Source organism: Chelmon rostratus, chromosome 15 (genome assembly GCF_017976325.1).
Source record: "Chelmon rostratus isolate fCheRos1 chromosome 15, fCheRos1.pri, whole genome shotgun sequence".
Lineage (NCBI taxonomy): Eukaryota > Metazoa > Chordata > Actinopteri > Chaetodontiformes > Chaetodontidae > Chelmon > Chelmon rostratus.
In genome coordinates, this window is record NC_055672.1 from 9,158,907 (window position 1) to 9,180,275 (window position 21,369).

At 43.5% G+C, this 21,369-nt stretch overlaps 1 protein-coding gene across 1 annotated transcript in view; it reads left to right on the forward strand.

Moving 5' to 3' along the window:
- Positions 1-10,128: 10,128 nt before the first annotated feature.
- Positions 10,129-21,369, forward strand: part of hs6st1a (heparan sulfate 6-O-sulfotransferase 1a) — a 60,305-nt gene continuing 49,064 nt past the window's right edge. The window contains exon 1 of the mRNA XM_041954138.1: positions 10,129-10,892. Coding sequence (XP_041810072.1) covers positions 10,393-10,892 — 500 coding nt within the window. The 5' untranslated portion in view covers positions 10,129-10,392. The remainder of the gene's footprint in view (positions 10,893-21,369) is intronic.

The window sequence follows — 21,369 nt, forward strand, 5'->3', positions numbered from 1 at the left end:
CCAGCTAAATTTCCCAAGGCAAATGTTGACAGAGAAAATTGATATTGAGCGCAATATTATTCTCCCCCAATCACAAGGCATTTCCTTCACCAAAAGTTGAGATCTATGATGTCTGTGTTGCGTTTATCTGCACGTACTTTAGACTGAGCCTCTGTGGTGAAGGAAGGAATAAAGATTGGCTTTATGTAGGAGATTAGACACCCATTTGCACAAAACTAAGCCTGCTTATGCAATAAAATGTACTTTCTTAGTAACACGTTTTCAAATTTGCAGCTTTGTGATCATGTTTAACCTGATATAAACTGTTTTTTGCACAAAGTCTTCTTTGTGATCCATCAGCTATTGAACCCAAGTAATCTCTGCAAATCAATACGTGTTCAGCGGCCAGTAAACAGTAGACAGTGGTTATGCGCAGCATTTTAAATAAAGCCTTAATCATTAACAGCCGCCTTGAAACATGAGATAATCCAATTCCCTATAGACACACGCCTGGACTTTAATCCCTCATGTCTGTGAGGGAGAATTAAGTGTTGAACCTGACGCACCCATTGAAAACATATGTCCTCTGGCAAAAAAGTTCAAGGGTCAACTTGTCACTGGAAAATAACAACCTTGCAGAGAAAAATACAGTGCGCACACACACACACACACACACACACACACACTCAGAGAGGAATGTTCAAGCAGCGTTAGACAGATGACGTGTGGAAGGTTAAAACTGGAGCATTCTTAAAAGGAGCTGGGCCACGTCTGAAGAAAGCGTTCGTCCCAGACTGGAAGATGGATGGACGAGTCGTACAAGAGGGGATAACAGCGCACGCTTTAAGACGTTCATAGAGCTGCAAAGAGAAGCTGTGTGCAGAATGAAAAGAGCGAGAAAAGTTCAAAGCCTGCACCCTCTCCCCTCCTAACACCTGAACAAGCCTTGCATGAAGTGGCCATGTTTGTCTATGCAAACTAAGACACTGCAACTTGCACTTAAGTCTCCTAGAAACTACATATGATACTGCTTATTGTTCTCTGCCAATGATGCTGACAGATTAGCTTTTAATCTAATATGAGCCAGTCAGAAGAAAAGAGTGCCGTGCTTCTGATTGCGAGGAACTCTTTTGTTGTTGACCATGATGGACAATGAAAGATTACCCTCATCCCTGAAGTATTTGGGTTTAGTGTCCGTATGCATCAGCTTGTTAAATGAACTGAAACCAGCGCTGAGCTCAGTGCATATTTGGCAACAGGAAGAGGACACAGCGACGGCGTGAGAGTCTGCAACGCTGATGAGGAAGTTCAAGTGAGGTCTGCATCTTTCGTTGTTGTTGGCGACTGAAGGCATTCAGCGTATGTTGCAGTCTGTTATTTACTAGTACAGCCATGAGGCTTACCTTTCCCTAACAACAACTCATTTAACCAGCGCTACCTGTAACATATTCTATTTACTCTCCTACACTATCCAGCTCTTGCTGCACAATACCCGCACGATTACTGCTTTTAAAGGTTATGTTTAGACACACAGCACTTGATGAAGGTTGGAGATCACGCTGCAGGTCGATTATCAAAACAGTTGAAAGTGACTAGAAGCAAGAGACACGACGTGTTTAATTTATTAATATTCAGCAGAAAAAACAATCTTTTCTCAACCGTAACCAAAGTGCCTTTGTAGCCTGTTTTTGCTTTTGGTTATGCTGAGGTCTGTACCAAACAAGCACGTTCCCTTACATCTGGGGAATGTGATTTACAGGCCGGAGCATCTCTGTGGCACCGCAATGGCTCATTCATAATGGTACGCTGTGACACATTTTACCTTTATCAAGGAGCTGCAGGATATTGCACTTGGCCGTGTTGCAATTTTGATAATATTTAGATTAATCGTTTAGCCGTAATATGAACGTAATCTCAAAAAGACATACTTGACATGGCTCGTTAACATCGTACGCGCACATATTTGTTCCCACAAGTGCAAACGCAGCTGTGTGCACGGGCAACACGCTGGCACACAGAGCACAAACATGCAATTACGCACCTGCATCCGTATGACGTACGTACACGCATGTAGGTGTACACAAACTCACATCTAACATGATGTATAAACACACACACACACACACACACTCTCAAACTTCCTCAGTGTACTCTCTTCCTCAAACACATACACAGACACGCACGCTCTCTCAAACACTAACAGACTGTGGAATGTAGGAAATAGATGGCGCCCAGTTTTGTTTTCTTTCTAAGTGTGCACTTCCCCTAAGGCACATCCAAAGAAAATATTTGTGTCTGAAACACTCTGAAGGTTCAGGGAATAATTCATTTCAGGACTCCTTGATGAGAACAGATTGGTAATTCTTTAGACTTAAATTTTGCCTGTTTATTTATCAAGAACAAACAAACGCGCTGCTGCATTCTCAAAAAAAACGAAAGTTCAGCACAGAGTTGGAGAAATTTGTTTTTCGTGCGTTCCTTTTTAAAACCCTGTTGCCTTTGTTTTTTGTGTTTTTCCCTCAGTGGAATTTGGTCTTGGCCGCTGGCTGAATGAAAAATAAAGAACAAACAGACGGAGCATGTCTGAGCATGATGTGTTTGTGTGTGCGTGTGTGTGTGAAGGGCGGACATTAGGGCCTGTGAGCAGATTCGTCAAAATCAAGACAAAGATGTAAGCGCCACGAATGAATCCTGTTCAGCTTCCTGTCAACATGAGAAGCAGCTATAATCCTCTGACCACCTGTTTATTTATTAATACACGCAAGATTTTAATTGAGGGCATTTCATGGGCATCATACATATGTAAATATTTGTGTGTGTGTGTGTGTGTTTGTGTGTGTGTGTGTGTTTGTGCACTTTTTTAACTGTTTCTCTCGTCTCACAAAAATGCGTGACTCTTATTTCATGACCACAAAACAAACCTCATTAATAAAACGTGCCTATGATAAGCACAAAAGGCACAAAGGGACACACAATGTGCGCTTGTGAGACACTGAAGCAGGACAGAACACACAGCTCAAAGCCTCTGGAAACAGTGTGAAAATATCCATCTAAACAGGATCATTATGCAAAAGCAACAATAAACTGGTTCTGGTGATAAACAGACTGTCATATCTCTATACCCGAGCCAGAGGGCAACACACTCTGTGACATCCATCTTCTTTAAGTAACGCCGCTCATAATGGCACCGCGCATGGCGAGAGCAAAACACACACACAGCACACACACACACACCAAATCCCGCTGTAAACACACACAAGTTAACACTCACGCGCACACAGTATTAATATTCTCAGTGGCTTTCTCTCCGTCTTACAAACACAGCGAGACACACTCACACACACACACATACACTCCCACAAAAATCTCCCAGTATTTAATACAACTGGGTAATGCCAGGGGCGAGGCAGAAGTCATAATCATGAGTGTGTTTAACAGCAGTGTGACAGGCGGATGCTGCTTCAGTGTAAGTAAAGAACATGTAAATAAGCAGGCTGAATTATTCAAGGCAGAGAACCCCCTTGCACATGCTGGTCGCCCTCACCCGCTCAGCTGCAGCTCGTACTGGGATAATCTCGGGAGGGGAAGGGACGGAGGGCACAAATAATGTCCTCCATCAAGGTGCAAATAGAGCAGACCCGGACTGAGCCGAGCAGGAGTTCCATTGTTCGACAAATGGGAATAAATTCAGGATTTTGGCGATGCACATGTGGCGGCCACAAGGCTGTGCGGCAAACCCAGAGGAGATGTGGTGGATGTGGGTGGGAGGACAAGGGGGGGAACAGAGGAGTTTAGTCTTGGGATGTGAACAGATGTGGAGGGAAGGAAAGAAGAGGCAAAACAATGCATCGATTCATTGATGAGTTGACCCATTTTGATCTGTGAGTAACTATTTATAGCCATAATGGGAAATTCTTGGGTTCCAGTTCCAATACATACAGCTATATCTGTATGTTTGCTACATATACTGTATATACAGTATTTTTGTCACATCTGTGTTTTTGTTAAATATACTGTGATTTTTTTTGCTGATCTATTCTGTTCATAACATCTATTATATCACATATTGCATATCTGTCCTGGGAGATATCCCTCCTCTGTTGCTCACCCTGAGGTTTCTCCCGGTTAAAGGGGAGTTTTTTTGGCAGGGGTGTGTGGGTTTCCTTATCTGAAACGAGGGTCGAAGTACAGAGGGTGTTGCATGCTGTACAGATTGTAAAGCACCTTGAGGCAAATTGTGATTTGTGATTCTGGGCTATATAAACGAAATTGACTTTGGTTCCAGCCTCTCAGATGTAAGACTTGCTGCTTTTCTCCATCTTGTGTGAGAGCAAACAACAAAGCTTTGTGTTGGAAACTGTTGTTTGGACAAAACTAATAATCTGAAGACGTCACTCTGGGCTCTGGTAAATTGTGTAAGTGGCATTAGTCACTACTTTCAGACATTTATAGACCATCCCACCCCCCTCTCAACATATTTCCTATCTATATCTGCACTGTACGCACGGCTGCATTAGCCTCTGGAGACCTGAAGTAAAAATTAGCTGCTGGGCCCCTGTTAGCTCCCATACTAGCAATAGCAATCATTTTGGAATATGCAACACATGAGTACAAAACTGAAGGGATCATCTTTTAGCAACTTATGACAGGTGTACCCTCTTTAAGATCCACCTCAAGTCCTCATCATATCAGTTCATACTGAGTTTTACAGGTGCTTATATCCAGTACAAACCAGTTGAACCACTGTAAACCTGGAGTTTAATCAGGTGGCAATCCAAAAAGGCAAATCCAAAAAGCATTATTTTTCATTATCTTTACCAGTGAGGAAAAGAAAAATTCATTATTGAGTAACTGCTTAATCATAACTGATGAATGTCAGAAAATAGTGACGAAGGTACAGAGAGTCTGTTTGCATCTTAAAAGTGCTTTTTTGACCAACAACCAGACCCAAACATTCTATTTACAACAATATACAACACAGAAAAGAAGTGAATCCTCGCATTTTAGAAGCTGGAATAGAATGAGCACAAGGAGCAAACACACATCAAATGCAGGCGAACGGGCCAAACAAAAAAGCAGATTTATTAAAATACAGAAGTTTTCTATCACAGATTTTTTTTTCTGCAAGTCCAACGAAAAGCGAATGTGACTGAGACTGAAGTATGAATTTAAAGAAATGTGTGGTTTGGTGTCAGTTCCTCTTTTTTTGAGGAAGCTGGCAACAGCAAATGTTTGACTTGTAACACACTCAGATTATTAGTAGATAAACTAAATTTAGAACCACTGTGTGTCGAAATTAATGGCTTTATTAATGCTTATAAATCATTTACTAATGCTTATAGCTTGACAAGCCACCTACAAGTCAAACGTCTTGGTTGCTAGGTTGTGAGAGGACCACTTAAGCTCTGGAAAGACCTGCAGAGATTCATTAACACACAATTAACACATATGACTTCAGACTTGATGGATTATTAGACCATGTGAAACCCACCACTGCATTATTACCAAATAGAAAGAATAAACCGATCTATAATGCTCTCATAAATATGTAGTAATCACGATTCAAGCCATTAATTATGACTTTAAAAGGCTGACTTATAGGAAAGTGGTACTGAACATTGTTGCTAATTCATTTTCTGTAAATCACAATTAAAATATGCATCATCCGAACTTCAAAGGGGCAAGAAGGGAAGAGTGTGCATCTGAAAATCTTGAACACCTGGCTTTCCTAAAAACTATCCGGGATAAATTATAACTTATGGCAGGTTGCAGGAACAGGGTGAGCGCAGGCCTTGAGAGATGCACATCCAACTGGGAAATCATGCAAGCCGAAAATGTGGATAAGCACACAAGCAATTACAGCCTGACTACGCACACATCACATCATCAATCCAAACCACTCAAAGTGAAAATATACTCTCATCCCATACCAACCTCATTTGCCATCAGCCACAACCAACTGCTGGTTTCACACCCACCGGGCCTGCTGATTGGGCTGCTCTTACTGATTGAGCTTCATTTAAGAAACATGTGGGAATCAGGTCTGGTAGCTTACCAAGATTACACGCAGCCATTCGTTTCGCTCTGCCCTATTACCACAATAAACATCTGCAATAACAAATGCCTGAGAAATTGCAGCTAAACCTCAGGGGTACTGATGGAAAAAGAAAAAGCACACCATCGGCTTTGGTAGAGCCAGTGTTATCTGAACAACATCCAGCAGTTGAAACATGTCTCTCCCTCTTCCACCCGTTGATGTGATTAGTCAAAACATGTTCGACAGTAATCGCCCCTGGGAATCACATAAATATACCTGACAAGTTGGTCGGCGGCATTAAAGAAGAAGACAAGCAGCAGCAGGACTCAGTGCTGACCACCAGTGGGAGCAACGCGAGAAGCAACGTGAACCACCAGGAACTGTTGATCTGATGGTTGCCGGACATTTGAGCTCTCTTGTAACTGAATCAGTTTGGAGCTTTGTGTCACTCAGCGGTCTGCGCTGGTCCTTATTTTGCTATTTTGGCTCACTGTGATAGGAAAAAGGAAGTTTGATTGAAAATAAAAACAGAAGCTTTTTTACTTACGTTTTCATTTAACAACATTAAACCTGCTTCACATAATCTGATTGAGGTGTTTGCTGATTTACTGATTTTCCTTGTTCTTTGATCTTTTTTAAAGTAATTGATACAGTTTTCATGTTGCTTTTACTTGTAGGTATAGTGAACATATCAAGATTTTACAGGGAATAATGTATTTGTACAATGAATTTTGTAAGTCTTATTAGTTGTGATGTTGTGGTAAATCTAAGGTTAAAAGATGCCAGAACAAAAATGTCTATTTTCAGAAAAGCATTGATTTCTCTTTGTGCTAGATATTTATCTCTTTGGACACACAGCTTTGAGATGTGGATAAAAATGCAGGAGCGATGATGGGGAGGTGGATGGAGGCCAACAGGAGCCTGCACATTAGCATCAGACTGCTGTGATGTCATTGCTTTCGGCCAAAATACTGCAGAGGCTTTTCTTGGATCTGCTTTAGCACTTCCATTGGAACAGGGACTTGTGACGTGCTTATCATTCCACGTAATCATGTTAACAATATTCAAAAACAAAACAACTGCACGGTACCCCAGACCAAGCTATGACACGTTGCCCTGGCCACACCCAATCTCACGCTACTCTGCCTCCCTCCCCCGTTGGTGATGTAAATGAGACTTTCAGACTAAAATTGTGCTCCATGATCAAACTTGTAACATTGATTTTTAACTGGAAAAGTCTATTTCTGATTGCAGTATCACATTGATATTTGCTCCTTTTCTCACTCAGCTCCACGTCTCCTGCTCTCCCCGCTCTGTCGGCATCCTCGTGCTCACTCCCTCTCCCTCTCTCGTCACTCTGAACGCACACACTGAAATATTACCAGTAAACAAATGGTGCGTCTTGCCGTGATGTTCAAAAATGGATTACTAACTGTTTCTTGTCTGAATGGCAGCGATTATTACATCCAGAAACATTGACTCATCTCTTGTGTTACTGTATACTTCTGTCATCCGACTGGTACTCATTTTCTCACCTCTCTCAGCGTACTTTTCTCCTTTTCTGAGAAGGCTGCCCAAAAAGCTGATGAATGTCGCTGCCACCTTTCCTCTTGCTCATTAATGACACACATTGTGAATGAAAACTGACTATAATAAAACTCCTTGCACTTTAACCAAACAAACACTAATAGTAATAATGTATATGGTAAACTATATGAATATGTAATAAAGGATTGCTGCTACCATCTACATAAATTACACATGCAGCGTAAATGATTGACACTTTACTCAGACTTCACGTGGGCTTACTGACAATATACAACATAATGAAGACATTAACATTAATTGAATATGTCCGTGAGCACCATTGTTGGTCAGTGGATGAATGCGTGGCTAAATAACTTTCTCAGTAACTCAGCTATGAAAGCTAATGTTAGTGATGGTTGATTAGCACTTAGCAAAATGGTATTTATTAACTTCCACAGTGACAGTTTAAGCAAAAAATAATGTATTAACATTTTGCATGTTCTGGCTGAAGTGATCTGTTATTAACAAAAACAACAGCAACTACTAACAGCAACATTAACAAATCCAAACTTACGCAAAGCTAGCAGGGTGGAATGCGATCTGCGTGGGCTGTTTGCTAGCTAATGCACGGAATGTGCACTCGCTAGCTAGCACAACATCACAAGACGATAACCATTCACAAAACTATCATGTTAATAACACTTCACAAAGCTTATCACAGTCCACAGTGATATAGCCTACGTAACGCTGTCAGGTTAGCCACTTTTCAACACATTTAAAAGTAGTGAAAGAGATGGAAAGTGTTTGACTGTGCCTACTCACAGCAGTCAATCAGCAGCGTTTGCTGGAGTACGGCAACACCACTTGGACAAACCACATGCAGAACTGCAGTACATGTGTAGTATTAATAATGGCAATATGTTAAGTTCAGTTATGATTATGTTTGCTAATGATTATTTGGGATGATGATGCATGTTTGTCTGTTCTAGCATAATAATTGTTTATTTACATTTTTTATATCAATGTATGGAGGGGAGGGGGGCTTCAGAATGCAGAAGCATACTTGCATATTGGGAGATTGGTTCCCCCAATATATATTGTAATTACGGCCCTGCCAAACACATTTAGAAATGGTAAAATTACCACAAAATAAATGACACACAAAAAAAAAAAACAACCTGAAGCTTCAGGCTCTCAAAGGGCCTTGGGCGTCAGCATAAGCCAGCCTTGCCTGTAGCAATGCATTGTGTTTTGGCAAACTACAGCTGTTACGTAAATGTAATGTAAAAAGTATATTATTTCCTTTTGAGATGCAGTGAAGCATAAAATACAAATTCTCAAGTTAAGTACAAGTACCTGAAAATTGCACTGAACTGTGGTCACAAGTGGCAACTATAGGTCAGCCACCAGCCCTTTAAAACCCTTGAAATGTTTATTTGCGGCATGTTAAAATATAGTGTTATAGTAGCATAAGAAGAGAAGAATCATAAATTCAGCCAACTGACTCAGCAAATGTCAGTTAAGTGTCAGAATCCATCAAAAGCTTGCTAGCATCAGTTAGCAGTCAGCACCAGATATTGGTTATACCAAGTAGCAGGAAGTGCATCGATGAACATTGTCCACAAGAACACCACCAGTTACCGTCTACTCGTGGACGCGCAGCCGTTTGTTGTTGTTTGGCCAGCTGTTCCTCTCTCTGCCTCCATGTCCTCCTTTCAACGAGCTCCTCGTCCATGTACTCTGGCTCAAAACGGTAAGGACGTCCATCGTAAACAAAGTCATCGTCCACCACCTCAGTGTCGGAAAAATATTCATCCACTTTGTGAAAAATAACAGTCGCAAACTACAGCTAAACCAGCCGACCGCCGCAGAGTTAGCCGTGTTGTGGCTGGTTGCTCGCAAATGATGTCATCAACGTCAGAAGTAGTTGTCTAGAGACACTGGATGTTGATAACATGCCACCACGGGCTCAGAGGGGAATAGCGCCAGCATATCATAACAAAATATTGGAATATGAACGAGTTTCGCCTCAGATTATGCGTTTATAGAGGCTACGCACGGGTGCCCCGATAACTCGCATTATACAGATATACACGCCGCTCCTCTGGGCCTAATTTCTTCAAAACGACTCCAAATGCCACCAAAGTTGTCTGGGTGTCTAAATGGTCGTATTTAATGCTACAAATAAAGTCCAGGTTGTAAAAAACGAAAGTTATCCTTTAAGTAAAAGTGTGATTTTTTACTTGTGAGTTCAGTTGTAACTGTAGTTTAAAAGAAGAATAGTTGTATTTCTCTTTTCAAAGTTCCACGGTCTCGCTTTAATTGCAGGCTTTATATATCAGAGCACATCTATCTATCTATCTATCTATCTATCTATCTATCTATCTATAAGGCCACTATGGATTGGCTGCTAGCAGATGACGCGGCCGTTACGTGTCAACCAATAAATTAAAGCGACTCTCCCTTTCACTCGGGTCTCAGAGAGAGAGAGAGACAGCGAGCGAGGTTGAAAAGGTAGAATTCGCGCTGCATCTTGGGTACATAACTCCATGGTGATGCAGTGAGCCTGTTGTGTGGACGGGAAACCGAAGTAAAGTAAACGGGGGAGGGTCGGCTACGGGGGGGCTTTCAGTGAGTTACAATGCGTCTTTCACGGTGTTGAACAGTCTCGGTGAACGATGAGCCAACTTCGCCGGTCGTCTCGAAGCGGAGCGAGCCACTCTTGAGCCCCGAAAACGAGTCCTTCTTGGCGGGGGAGAGCGAGAATGCAGAAGCCGAGCGCCCTGCTCCCTGTTGTCGGCTTGACTGGGAAATGGTAGCGTACTGCAGGAACCGCACTTGGAAGGAACATGGTCGAGAGGAGCAGCAAATTCTTGTTGATCGTCGTCGGATCCGTGTGTTTCATGCTGATTCTCTATCAGTACGTGGCTCCCGGGGTGATCAATTTCGGCTCCCCGCACGGTTATTTCACGGAGGAAGACGAGGGGGACATCTTCCCGACTCCGGACCCCCACTACGTTAAGAAATACTACTTCCCCGTCAGGGACCTGGAGAGGACGATCGATTTCCAAATCAAAGGAGAGGACGTGATCGTGTTTTTGCACATCCAGAAGACCGGGGGGACTACCTTCGGCAGACACCTGGTCCAGAATGTCCGTCTGGAGGTCCCCTGCGACTGCAGACCGGGCCAGAAGAAGTGTACCTGCTACCGGCCGAACCGCAAGGAGACCTGGCTCTTCTCCCGGTTCTCCACCGGCTGGAGCTGCGGCTTGCACGCCGACTGGACCGAGCTCACCAACTGTGTGCCGGGGGTCCTCAACAAGAAGGAGAACAAGCAGAAAAATCTAAGGTAAAACTGGGACATGTTAGTTTTATTGACTGTAGATGGCGAAGAATTCCTGAGCGCGAGGTTTAGGTTGTAACATGTAGTCTTTCGTAACTCTTTGGTATATTTTTGAGGATTTAATCCCAAGTTTTAAACCAGAGGACTGCCTTATAATATGTCATTTTAGACGGGTGTTGCAGCGATGCCACAGTTGGGAAAAAATTGTACCTGAAGGTACAATAAGGTCACTGTAAACTCACAAAGCTGTAAGCCGTGTTTCTGTAGGCTAAGATTTAATCATCTAAGCACACTTCTTAACATTTCAATCAAGCTGTCTGCTCTTGACAGTCTCTCACATCTTTGTCTGGTTTACTGGTTTAAATGCAGCCTAACCCTAACCCCTCCTCTGGAGAAACAGTCATAATAAGCCTAATCTAATTGTAAAATTTAAAGCAAGTCTACATGCAAAATAACAAAACTTTACATGAGTGCGCAGCTATTTTTGGTCAAATTTCTACCACAAAAATGTGGAAGTGGTACCAGGGAGGACAGCACATTACAGAGGGTTATTGTTATAACAGAATACCACAAACACATTCAAGTCCCCGCAGGATGTTAATGGATGTAATTGGTCGCCGTGTTATCTCAAATCAAAGGTCTTTTTCCCTGATGGGTGGGACGGTGTTATGGTATAAGAAGAATGGCAAGGGTTGTGTGCGTCGCCCTGAAATAGGGGGTTGATAACAGATGCTGAGAGACAAATGTTGATTGACATTTCAACACTGCGCTGTCACAAATGCCACAGGAGTTCAACAGTGCCTCTGTTGATAGGTGCCAGCATCAAGGTGCCCTCCCACAGCATCGCATACTGAGATGCAGCTGAATTTATTTCAGGCTGGGGAGTGTAATACACCCAGGCAACATTTCCACTCAGTAATAATGCCTTGCATTGACTGTGAGGTATCCAGACACGATGTGCATTCTTATTAAGTTATAACCCATTTCATCTCTGCCCCCCACCCCCCATTGTTGTTGCCAACATATTGCATCCCTCACCCAGACATATTGACGGCTATATCAACTTCCATTTCACTGCACCCTTGTGGTTAAAGGGTATGCTTGTTGAATGGGTTATGTGTCTTTGTATTGCCTGAGTTTGTTCAATATTTTATTTTGTCTATTGATGATCAATGGGACAAAGGAGCTTTAGAAATATGTGGGAATTTAAAGAAAGAAAGAAGTGTTTTTTCGCCTCCCTGCCTATCTGTCTGGCAGCCAGGCGCGGTGGAGATGTCAGGCCGGCTGCTCCGCTTCCCATGGCTGCTCAAACTGGGGATCAGAGCTGCAGGCTGGGCAGGGCTGGGCTGGGCCGGCAGGGGGGCGAGCGGGGGACCCTGCGGGGGTTTGGCTCCGCTCTAATCCGGGTGATTATTACCGCTGGGACACACAGACATACACACACACTAGCGCTGGTATTTGCTGCTGGCGTCAGGCCCGGCTCCCGTGGTTTCCCCTGGTCAGAGGTGATAACGTGTCCGGCCATTTTGCGTGGCGAGCTGGGATATCACAGTGGATGCAGGATAAACAGCCTTTCATCACTTTGTGAGCACGGTTTCTTGTATGGGTGTGTGTTTGCCTGTGTGTTTGTGTGCACCTGAAGAGGCCGCTGGAACAGAAAGAGACAGGAAGGCAAAGTGGATGGGAGAGGTGTAGGTATACATGCATGGGCGTGAGTGCAGCACAGAGAGGATATCTTGCCTCTGGTATAATCGAGTGTCCTATCACTCCTGACAGGAGGAACAAGGGACTATAAGCCTAATAGTACCCTGAAGAAAAACAATGCTGCTCCATATTACACATGGCTCCCCTTCCACAGGAAAAAATAAGTGAATCGCTGCAATGAGGAACTCTGAGGAGAAACTAGAAGCTCATTTCTCTTCTGATTTTTGTTACTTTTCCTGTCTTGCCTGCTTTTCTTTATATGTTTCTGTCTGTGTATGTTTAAGTCCTTGTCTCCCTCACTGTTGCTCTCTTGGGCATTGTTTCCACTGCATGGTACGGCTTGGCCTGGCCCGGCTCGACTCAACTTGCCCTTGTTTTCCATTGTCGAAAGTTACATTTGGCACAAAGTACCTGGTGCTTTACTTGAGAGCTGAGCTGATACTAAACAGTGGATTGAAATCACTGATTTGTCAGAAAGAATCGTCACTTACACAACACAGAGCAACCAGAGACGTCGCGTCGTCTGTGATGTAGATTTCCTAAACTCTCCTGTTGTTTTTCACGGCAGCCTTTTCTGAAATTAAGTTTGTCTCCTTGCTGTGACCCACAGTCAGCCCTTTGATATCCTCCATCGTTCCTGTGTTTGTGTCGCGTTGAAGATGATGTCACACCAGTCTCACACGGCGTTGCTATGACAATCAGCTAAGATTCCCACCTGTGTTGAGGAGGTATCATCTGCAGTGGAAAACAAAGTCGAGAAAAGTACCTGGTAGCCATCCCATGCAGTGGAAACATGCTTCTGTATCTCTGTGGTAGTGCTTGTTTAGGGACATTTGTCTTGAGGGCAGTAGCAGCATGGTGCAGAGGCCAGAGAAAGTGTGAAAAAGATCATCTGTGTTTACAGGACGGCGGTGAGAGATTCCTTTGTGCGGTGTTGTATGCATAGCTGTCAGATCAGCTGTGTGTACTGTCAGCGTGGTGGAGATAAACAGTCTGCAGCCTCAGCCTGTGGTGTGACAGTTTTACAGTTAGAACATGTCTGACACACCTCATACCTGTTCACTTCGTGGAGGAAGTGATCTGGAGTTATGTTGTTAACTCAGAGAAGCAGAAAAGAGGAAACCGCATCTATCTAGACATCTTTGACCTCCCAGCAGCAGCAGCTCCACATTTGAAATCCAGCATCTCTCTGCAGCTGTGTTCTCATCCAGCTGTCGAATAAATTTTACACAAACGTTTCAAACGCTGCAAAAATAAAATGTGAATTAGGACCATTTCCATCAGCACATAAATACGCCTCCTGAATATAAAAAAAACACACTCACAAGGAAAAAATGGGGAAAAAAATCAAGAACAATTCGATTCCAGAATTGAAAGTTATGAGGCCAGTTGTAATGAGATAATGAGAACAAATATATCTGCTTATGTTTAGTGCTGCCAAGAACATTTATTTTCATTATTGGTTGACTGTGCCAGAAAAATGCCAGGAAATGGTAAAAAAAAAAAAAAAAAAAAAAGTGCCCATCACAAGTTTGCAGAGCCTGGGTTGACAGATTTTAATTGCTTGTTTCATTTAAATAAAAGTCCAAAAGACATTCAGATGTTCAAAAATCCATTTTGTCATATTTGCCAAAACACTTAATTGATTAGAAAATTCTTGCAAATTAATATGTAGGAGGAGTCCACTGGTATGGGCCGATACTGATTTTATTAGTTGGCCAATATTCTGCTGTTTCATTACTAACGATTACTATAGCTGAATATGCACAATAACAACATGAGTGACTGGTCAACTTGGACAACTGTACACCATCTATACAGTGCATGTGTGGATTAACCAGTGGTGAAGCACTCAGACTTTTAACTTCAGTGAAGGTAGCAAGCCATGATGTAAAAGTCCGTCATTCAAAATCTTAGTAAAAGTAGAAAAGTATTGTCATTGCAATATAATTACAGTACCATAAGTAAAAGTAGAATTTCAGAATAATGAATATATTACATGCATTAATGTGTTTATTTATTGTTGCAGCAGGTAAAGGTGGTTTTAATGGCTTTATATACTGCCGGATAGCTTAATCTGTAATAATACATCGTAATTAACGAGTTGATTTTTCTTTCATAGTAATAATCTGAATCTGCAAAGTAACTTGTAACTAAAATGATCAAATACATGTAGTGCAGTAGAAGTAGCAGAAAATGGAAATAAAATACTTACTTTCCTCAATACCTACTTAGTACCTCACAACTGTACCGTCCAAGTACAGTCCTTGAGTAAATGGGTTACCTTCTAGCACTGGGATTAACACAGGCCTTAGATGCAGTTTCATCACATCTACAGTCTCAAACAACGACATCCTGCACAGTTTCAGTAACAGTCGTGGGTTGAGATGAGTATACTCGGCCCTGGTAAGTGACATGTAGTGTTATTAGTACTCTAGCAAGTCAGCGAATGAACTAGTTTGCTGAATATATATATATATAAATATTATCTTAGATTATTATGACCATCGGCTACCTGTTAACAGGCTAACACCAACTCAAACATCCGAGTAATGTGATGTTTGCAATATGGTTAGCCGTCACTAAATAAATTAACTCTGTTATGTTGTTATAGTTAACTGTATGCATGCAACGAAGTGCATTATTTGGGCATTTCCAGTGGTGTGACTGGGACACTGTGCATCGTAGAAACTCTGCTCTGAGCTGTACTCGCTCATCGGAGCTGCTGTGTTTGTCAGTGGCACAATCGCCTTCAGTGTTGATAGGCTATTACTCGTGACGCATAACCAATCAGATGGTGCTGTGGGTGGGACGTAGAGTGAGACCACAGAGTAATGACTGCAAACAAAGAGAGGCAGCGCACTTTTAAAGTCATTTTTTTATTGGCAGCCGCATAAATAATAATGATTCTAATCTTCAGAAAAATGTTGAATATCAGATTCAGGCCGACCCTTGGTTGACCCCTAATTTGTAGATCAACTGCGATCAATAAATTGACTCATTGTTTCAGCTCTGCTTATGTTTGTATTGTAAACCAATGCTGTAATGACTATGTAAACTCATCGGTTGGCATTTAAGTGAGACAGCCAGTCTGACATTTACTTTAAAAAGCATTTGTGAATGTCTCAAGCTGCTATTGAACTGTTTTGTATTGCTACTGTAACATTTTCCAAGCCTTATTTTCATGGCTGCATTGTTCATTGATTGGACAGACGGGCCCGCTTCACTGTGCGCTGCACGCTTTCTTCAAGACGTTCCTACTTCAAGCGAGCATCAAAACTTTCCCCAGACATTGAGGAAATTGGATTGAATATGGTGGTTTTTTCAAATTCAGCATATCACAAATTGTGGGAGAAAAAAAGTGCTACGATGGATTAGGCTTAGTTTGGTCTGGTGACAAATGTGTCAGCTTTAGAGGGAGGCGCATTAAGCAGGAGCGAGCGGCAGCGAGATGAATGGTTCGTCGTAGGGGAGACAGGTCTGCCTTTGATCGGCGATGAGATGAGATCGAGATGAACAGTGGCATTGTGGGAGAAGAGAACTCACAGACACTCAGAGTGGATTTGTCATTCCCCACCTCTTATATCAGTTTTAATGTTCTTCACTGATCCCATGGGACGCGCACACATAGCAGTCCACACACATTAATGAGTGTGTGAAGCAAACAGAGAGCGACCCTAATGCAGGCCCTTAGATATGGGGCTTCTAATTGGTTAAGGAGGTTCCTATCACTTAACTCAAATTAGAGGCACACTTTCAGATGGAGGATACCATCTGTCCTGTGCATGTGTGTGTGTGCACATCTCATGGCTGTGTGTGTGTCTGTTTTTAATCCTAGTGTGTCATAGAGCGTCTTAGTAAGCAAAGTGATGGGGCTAATTTTACTGCCTCTATCGCGGCCCTCTCAAATCACTCCCCGTTTTCTCTCTCCATCTCTTCCTCCCCCGCCTCCCCCTCATCCCCTCTGCTCGCCTCTGAAACACTTTCCCTCCCTCTCCTTCCATCCATTCCTCCCTCCTTCCCTTCATGATGGTGTCACTCTCTAATCAAACAGCAGGCTTGCTTTCCGCTTGGTGGCTTTATGGCCGGGGGGCTCACTCTCTATCTCTCTCCTTCACTTTTTTTTCTACCTCTCTCCTCTTTTCTCTTCTCTCCATCTCTGCCCCCACGTCTTTCTTTCTCTCCTTTGCCATCTCTCTCTCCCTCTCCCTCCGAGCGTGACTACCGCATTAGAGGAAATGTCTTTTCATGGAAGATTTGCTGCAATTTCCAAAATGGCTGCTTTGCCTAATGGACAACTGCCTTGGTTCTAATGAATGATTACATGTACTGTATGAGTATGGGGGAAAGGAAGGGGGGGGGGGGCAGATGGAGGCGAGTGATATGAGGAAGAGGATGGGATGAGTGTGGGACAAGAGGAGGGCTGTCAGGGATTGATTGAAAAGATAAAAGATGGAGGGGTGAAAACGTTTAGTTTCATTGCTGGGGACGGGGCTAGTCAATTAGCACGGTTGTCAAGCGCTGGGCTTTACTCTTCTTTCAATAGGTCTGTTTCAGATTCACAGCACAAATCACTGCACTCTAAGATGGCTCCGTGTGTTAAGTGTGTATGTGTGGTGTGAGAGCGGATGCGTGTGCATGTGGTAGCCCAGCATGGTGCCATCAGCCAGCCAGCCAGCCAGCACAACCCAGAATCCAGATGAACTCCAGGAAGCTGCAGAGGCAGTCCCGGCTGATTGGCGTATAGCGCCTGTGTGTGTGTGTGTGTGTGTGTGTGTGTGTGTGTGTGTGTGTGTGTGTGTGTGTGTGTGGGTGCACTCATGAGTTTCCAGGCAGGTTGGTGTTAATCCAATCAGATTAGCCAGGTTTAAGCGCTGGCGGCCAGGCTCTCCAAAGCCGGTTACGTCCGCTCATCCTGTGAATGCACCACGTTCCAGCATTCCCAACAAACATTCCCACATGCCTCCAGCCAGTTATTCCCTGCCTGTTTGCCTGGCTCGCCTTCACTTACGGGGCCTAAGGCTGCTCGTCTTACTGGAAACCAGGCTCTAATTGGGTTTACCAGCGGTGATGTAATACTGCGTTGCTTTACCTGTGCGGCAGCACAACAAAGCAACGCCTGCTTCCAACAACCATTTCACAGGTTGCATATTGTGTACAACTTGTCACCAGATTTGGATTTTTTGGATATTTGAATACTTTTCTTGCGGCCCAATGTGCTTATCTCATGACTCCATGGTGGGGACAGTACATTTTCTAACACTGTAATGTAGTTACACAGAAACGGTTTATTTTATCCCTTTTGTTTTCTATGTTGTTTCAATAAAAACGTACTTATTGAAATAAAAGGTTGGCCTTGAATTCAACAGTAGTCATGCAGTCAAGCAAGTGGCTCTTCAAGTTTCATTCTCTGTCCCTCACAGTATAGTGAAAGGATGTCGGACGTGCACGCGATCTCACACATAAAAGGGTGAGATATGGCCCCTATGTGTTTCCTTGCTTAGTAGCTCGCGGGGAGTGTTGACAGGCCTCTCTCAGCTACACCGCAGCTTCCCCTCAACTACAAGTTCAACTCAGGTTCAGCCTCAGGTCACCGTAACGTATAAGCCAGCCTCACAATTCCGAGTCGAGAGACTTGAGCTCAGTGGGATATGTGTACACCTCCGTCTGGCCTCTCACTCCACGCACGGGGCTTTAATTCGATTCCCTGCCACGCCGACTGTCTGCAGCCATTTGATGAGCGATGCAAAATGCTGATTATCAGGGTGAGGTATGGATTCTTGAATGAACGTTAAACTGAAAGTGTCCACAATTCAAACCCGTACGGTCAAGTCGAGTTGACGGTGTTGCCGCCATTGATTTGCCCCAGCTGTTTCACCTCAGTGCGTTGTAAAGACGGGACAAGGAGAGAGATCCGCTCGACCGCTGACGAATGTCTACATTGGTGGTGTGTGGAGCCTGCAAGCCTTCATTATTGACTAGCCGTTATGGATCGGAGAGGGGTTTTTCATTGATTGATAAAACTTGAATGACGCCGACGCGGAGCAGAGCCTCTCCAGACCGGTCCGGCTGTACGCTCAACAAAGAGGGCAGACGGAGAGAGAGAGAGAGCGGGAAAGAAAAGCAAGAGTGACGTGTTTCTTAATCATTACACAGCCTCTGTGACTCTGTGTGTCACTCTGTCTCTTCCACCCTCTGCTGTCAGATGCCACCCCCCCTCCCCCAATCACACAAACACACACACACACACACACACACACACACACCACCACTACCACCATAGTGGCCCTGTGGACAAATAACCGTGCGGCGAATGATTAGCAGACATTTCTATGGTTGGTAATGAGGGGCGCTACGCTGCAGCAGTTCCGCCAACAGGATTACCGCCTATTGATTAGCCTAGCCTAGCATTAGCCTTGCTAGCTAAAAGGGGCTGACTGATTAGTGGCCATTTCTATAGTGGTTAATGGGTGGTGCTGCAGAATGCTATGGTATGCTGTCCATGAGAATGGGATTACAGGCTATTAATCAGACAAGAGGCTAGCAGAAGTCATTAGCCGGCCCGGCGGCAAAGTCAGTGCATCTGTGGCTGATCCCAGTTCCTGGTTTCTAAATCCGGTTTGGCCTTGTCTCGATCGTGTGGTCTCTCGCTACATAACGACCCTGAGTGTCTGTCTTTCTTTTAACACCCCTGCCCCATGGTGCCTGATTCTTTAATGCCACTCCTCGTCTTTTTCCCCCCTTTCCCTCCTTCGGAGATGGAGAAGGACAGAGAGAATGAGAGAGAAAGACACCCCCAGAGACCGCTCTCTCAATCCATTAACAGCACTGTCTTTTCATGTCCCTGAATGTGACAAGTCCAGACAGGATGTGGCCCGCGAGCTTCTCCTCGTCTCTCAGCCTGAGTGCCTTTCCTTTATTTGTAAACAAACAAGTAAATGCATCAATTTTCTGCATGTGTGTGTTTATGAATAAATGCATCTATTCATGAAGCTGATGTGTGTGTGCGTGTGTGTGCGGGAGCGTGTTTGTATGTGTGTGTGTGTGTGTGTGTTTGAGGGAGAGATGGCCAAAGGAGGCATGTGAACGGAGAGGAGAGGCTGACAGGCGTGTTAATTGAATTGTGGGAAAAATGCAAATCCCATACTGCCTCTTTGAATTAGGGGGAGGAGTTTTAGCTGATTGGGACTGTCTCCTCTTTGGGCACTCACACACACACACACACACAAACACAGTAGGCTAACTTTTACCAAATCCCCAAAAAGAGAATGAATGATAGCGTTGTGTGTGCATCTTTCCACGGCTCACCCCGTCTTTATTCCCATCATTTGTCTCCATTTTTCTGCCCATCATACCATCCCAGCACTTGAGTGTCTCTTGTCCGCATGTGAGATGTAGATGCATGTGAGACTCAGACCAGAAGAACTGAAGTGCTGATGCCATTCATGGAAAGAGAAAAAAAGCAGAGATTCTTCATTCTGCTACACTTGGTTTGTCCGCTTGGCTCCGGGGCAGAGCTGTAGATCACCACAGTCGCTCCTTTTTGAAGCTGCACACGTTCTCTGAGTGCTTGTGTGTGTGTGTGTGTGTGTGAGTTCTCTGCCTTCATTTGTGCATCCATGCAGGGGTTGCATGTGTCGGGGTGTTTGCCGTGTGAATGTGTGGCCTGTGTGATCTGTGTTCACGAGTCTGTGTGGTGATTTGATGTGCATTGCTGTGTTTTGTGTAAACCGCAGATTTTGTGTGTCACTGTTGCTTCTGCTCTTCCTCGCCATGATTTCTCTCAGCAATTTTCTTATTGTTGCGATTTAAATCGTGAATATTTTTGATAATTAAATTCTTGTCACAGAGTGAGTCAGTCGTGTGTTGAAATTCATTTTTGACTTTGGAAAAAAATACCTGCTCAAGGTCCCCTTACTTGCTTTCTCTGGAGCTTTTAGCTGCAGCCAGTTGCTTTTGAAGCAAAACAGGTTACAGGTGACTTGTTATCCTGTTCAGAATCCAATAAATTTATCATCAAAGTATAGATTTGGCTGTATCCTCTATAATCACCAACATGTTGATTAGTCACTGAACTTCAAATACATATTTTTTGTCAGTAACTACAACAGATTACAATTCCGTTTATTTTGTAATGTAAGCACGTAATGCTGTTACATGTAGCTAGTTACTCCCTCACACTGCTCATAAAGACCAGCAGGTCCAGATGAGGTCAAAAGCTGCAGAAAATAAGGAGTAAGTGGGTATGTTGAGTTAATAACTTGCAGTCCCTTGTTTTTGAGGTCCTTGCAGGGTTCTTAAAACCAGCCAGTCAGAGAAAAGTCAACTTAGAAGACCACTTTGCTGCTTTGTATATACAGTCTGTGTTTACTTGTTAAACCCATATTGGAAAAGATGTTTCAGATCTTTCACATGTGTCATTCTGTTTATTGACGAAAGTTACGTACTTGTCCCAGTGGTCCCAATGACAAACCGAACACCAAGAAGACGCTATGCATGTTTGAAGCTACCCTGCGAATTTACCTGCGAGGGTGCTTTATCGTTGTCAAAGCTTGGTTTTTTCCATATTCATAAAACTTGCTCTTTTCTAATGTCATTTTTCCAACTTTCCAACAACTAGCTGTCAAAATGTAAAAAACATTCGGTCCTTCTCTGCAGAGCTGGTGACATTTCACCCACAATGGAAAATGTTTGTGAAAGTTTCAGATTGTTGTTGTTGTTGTTTTTTTTAATAGATTAGCATCATTATCTGAACATATGGAATGAACAACATAACATA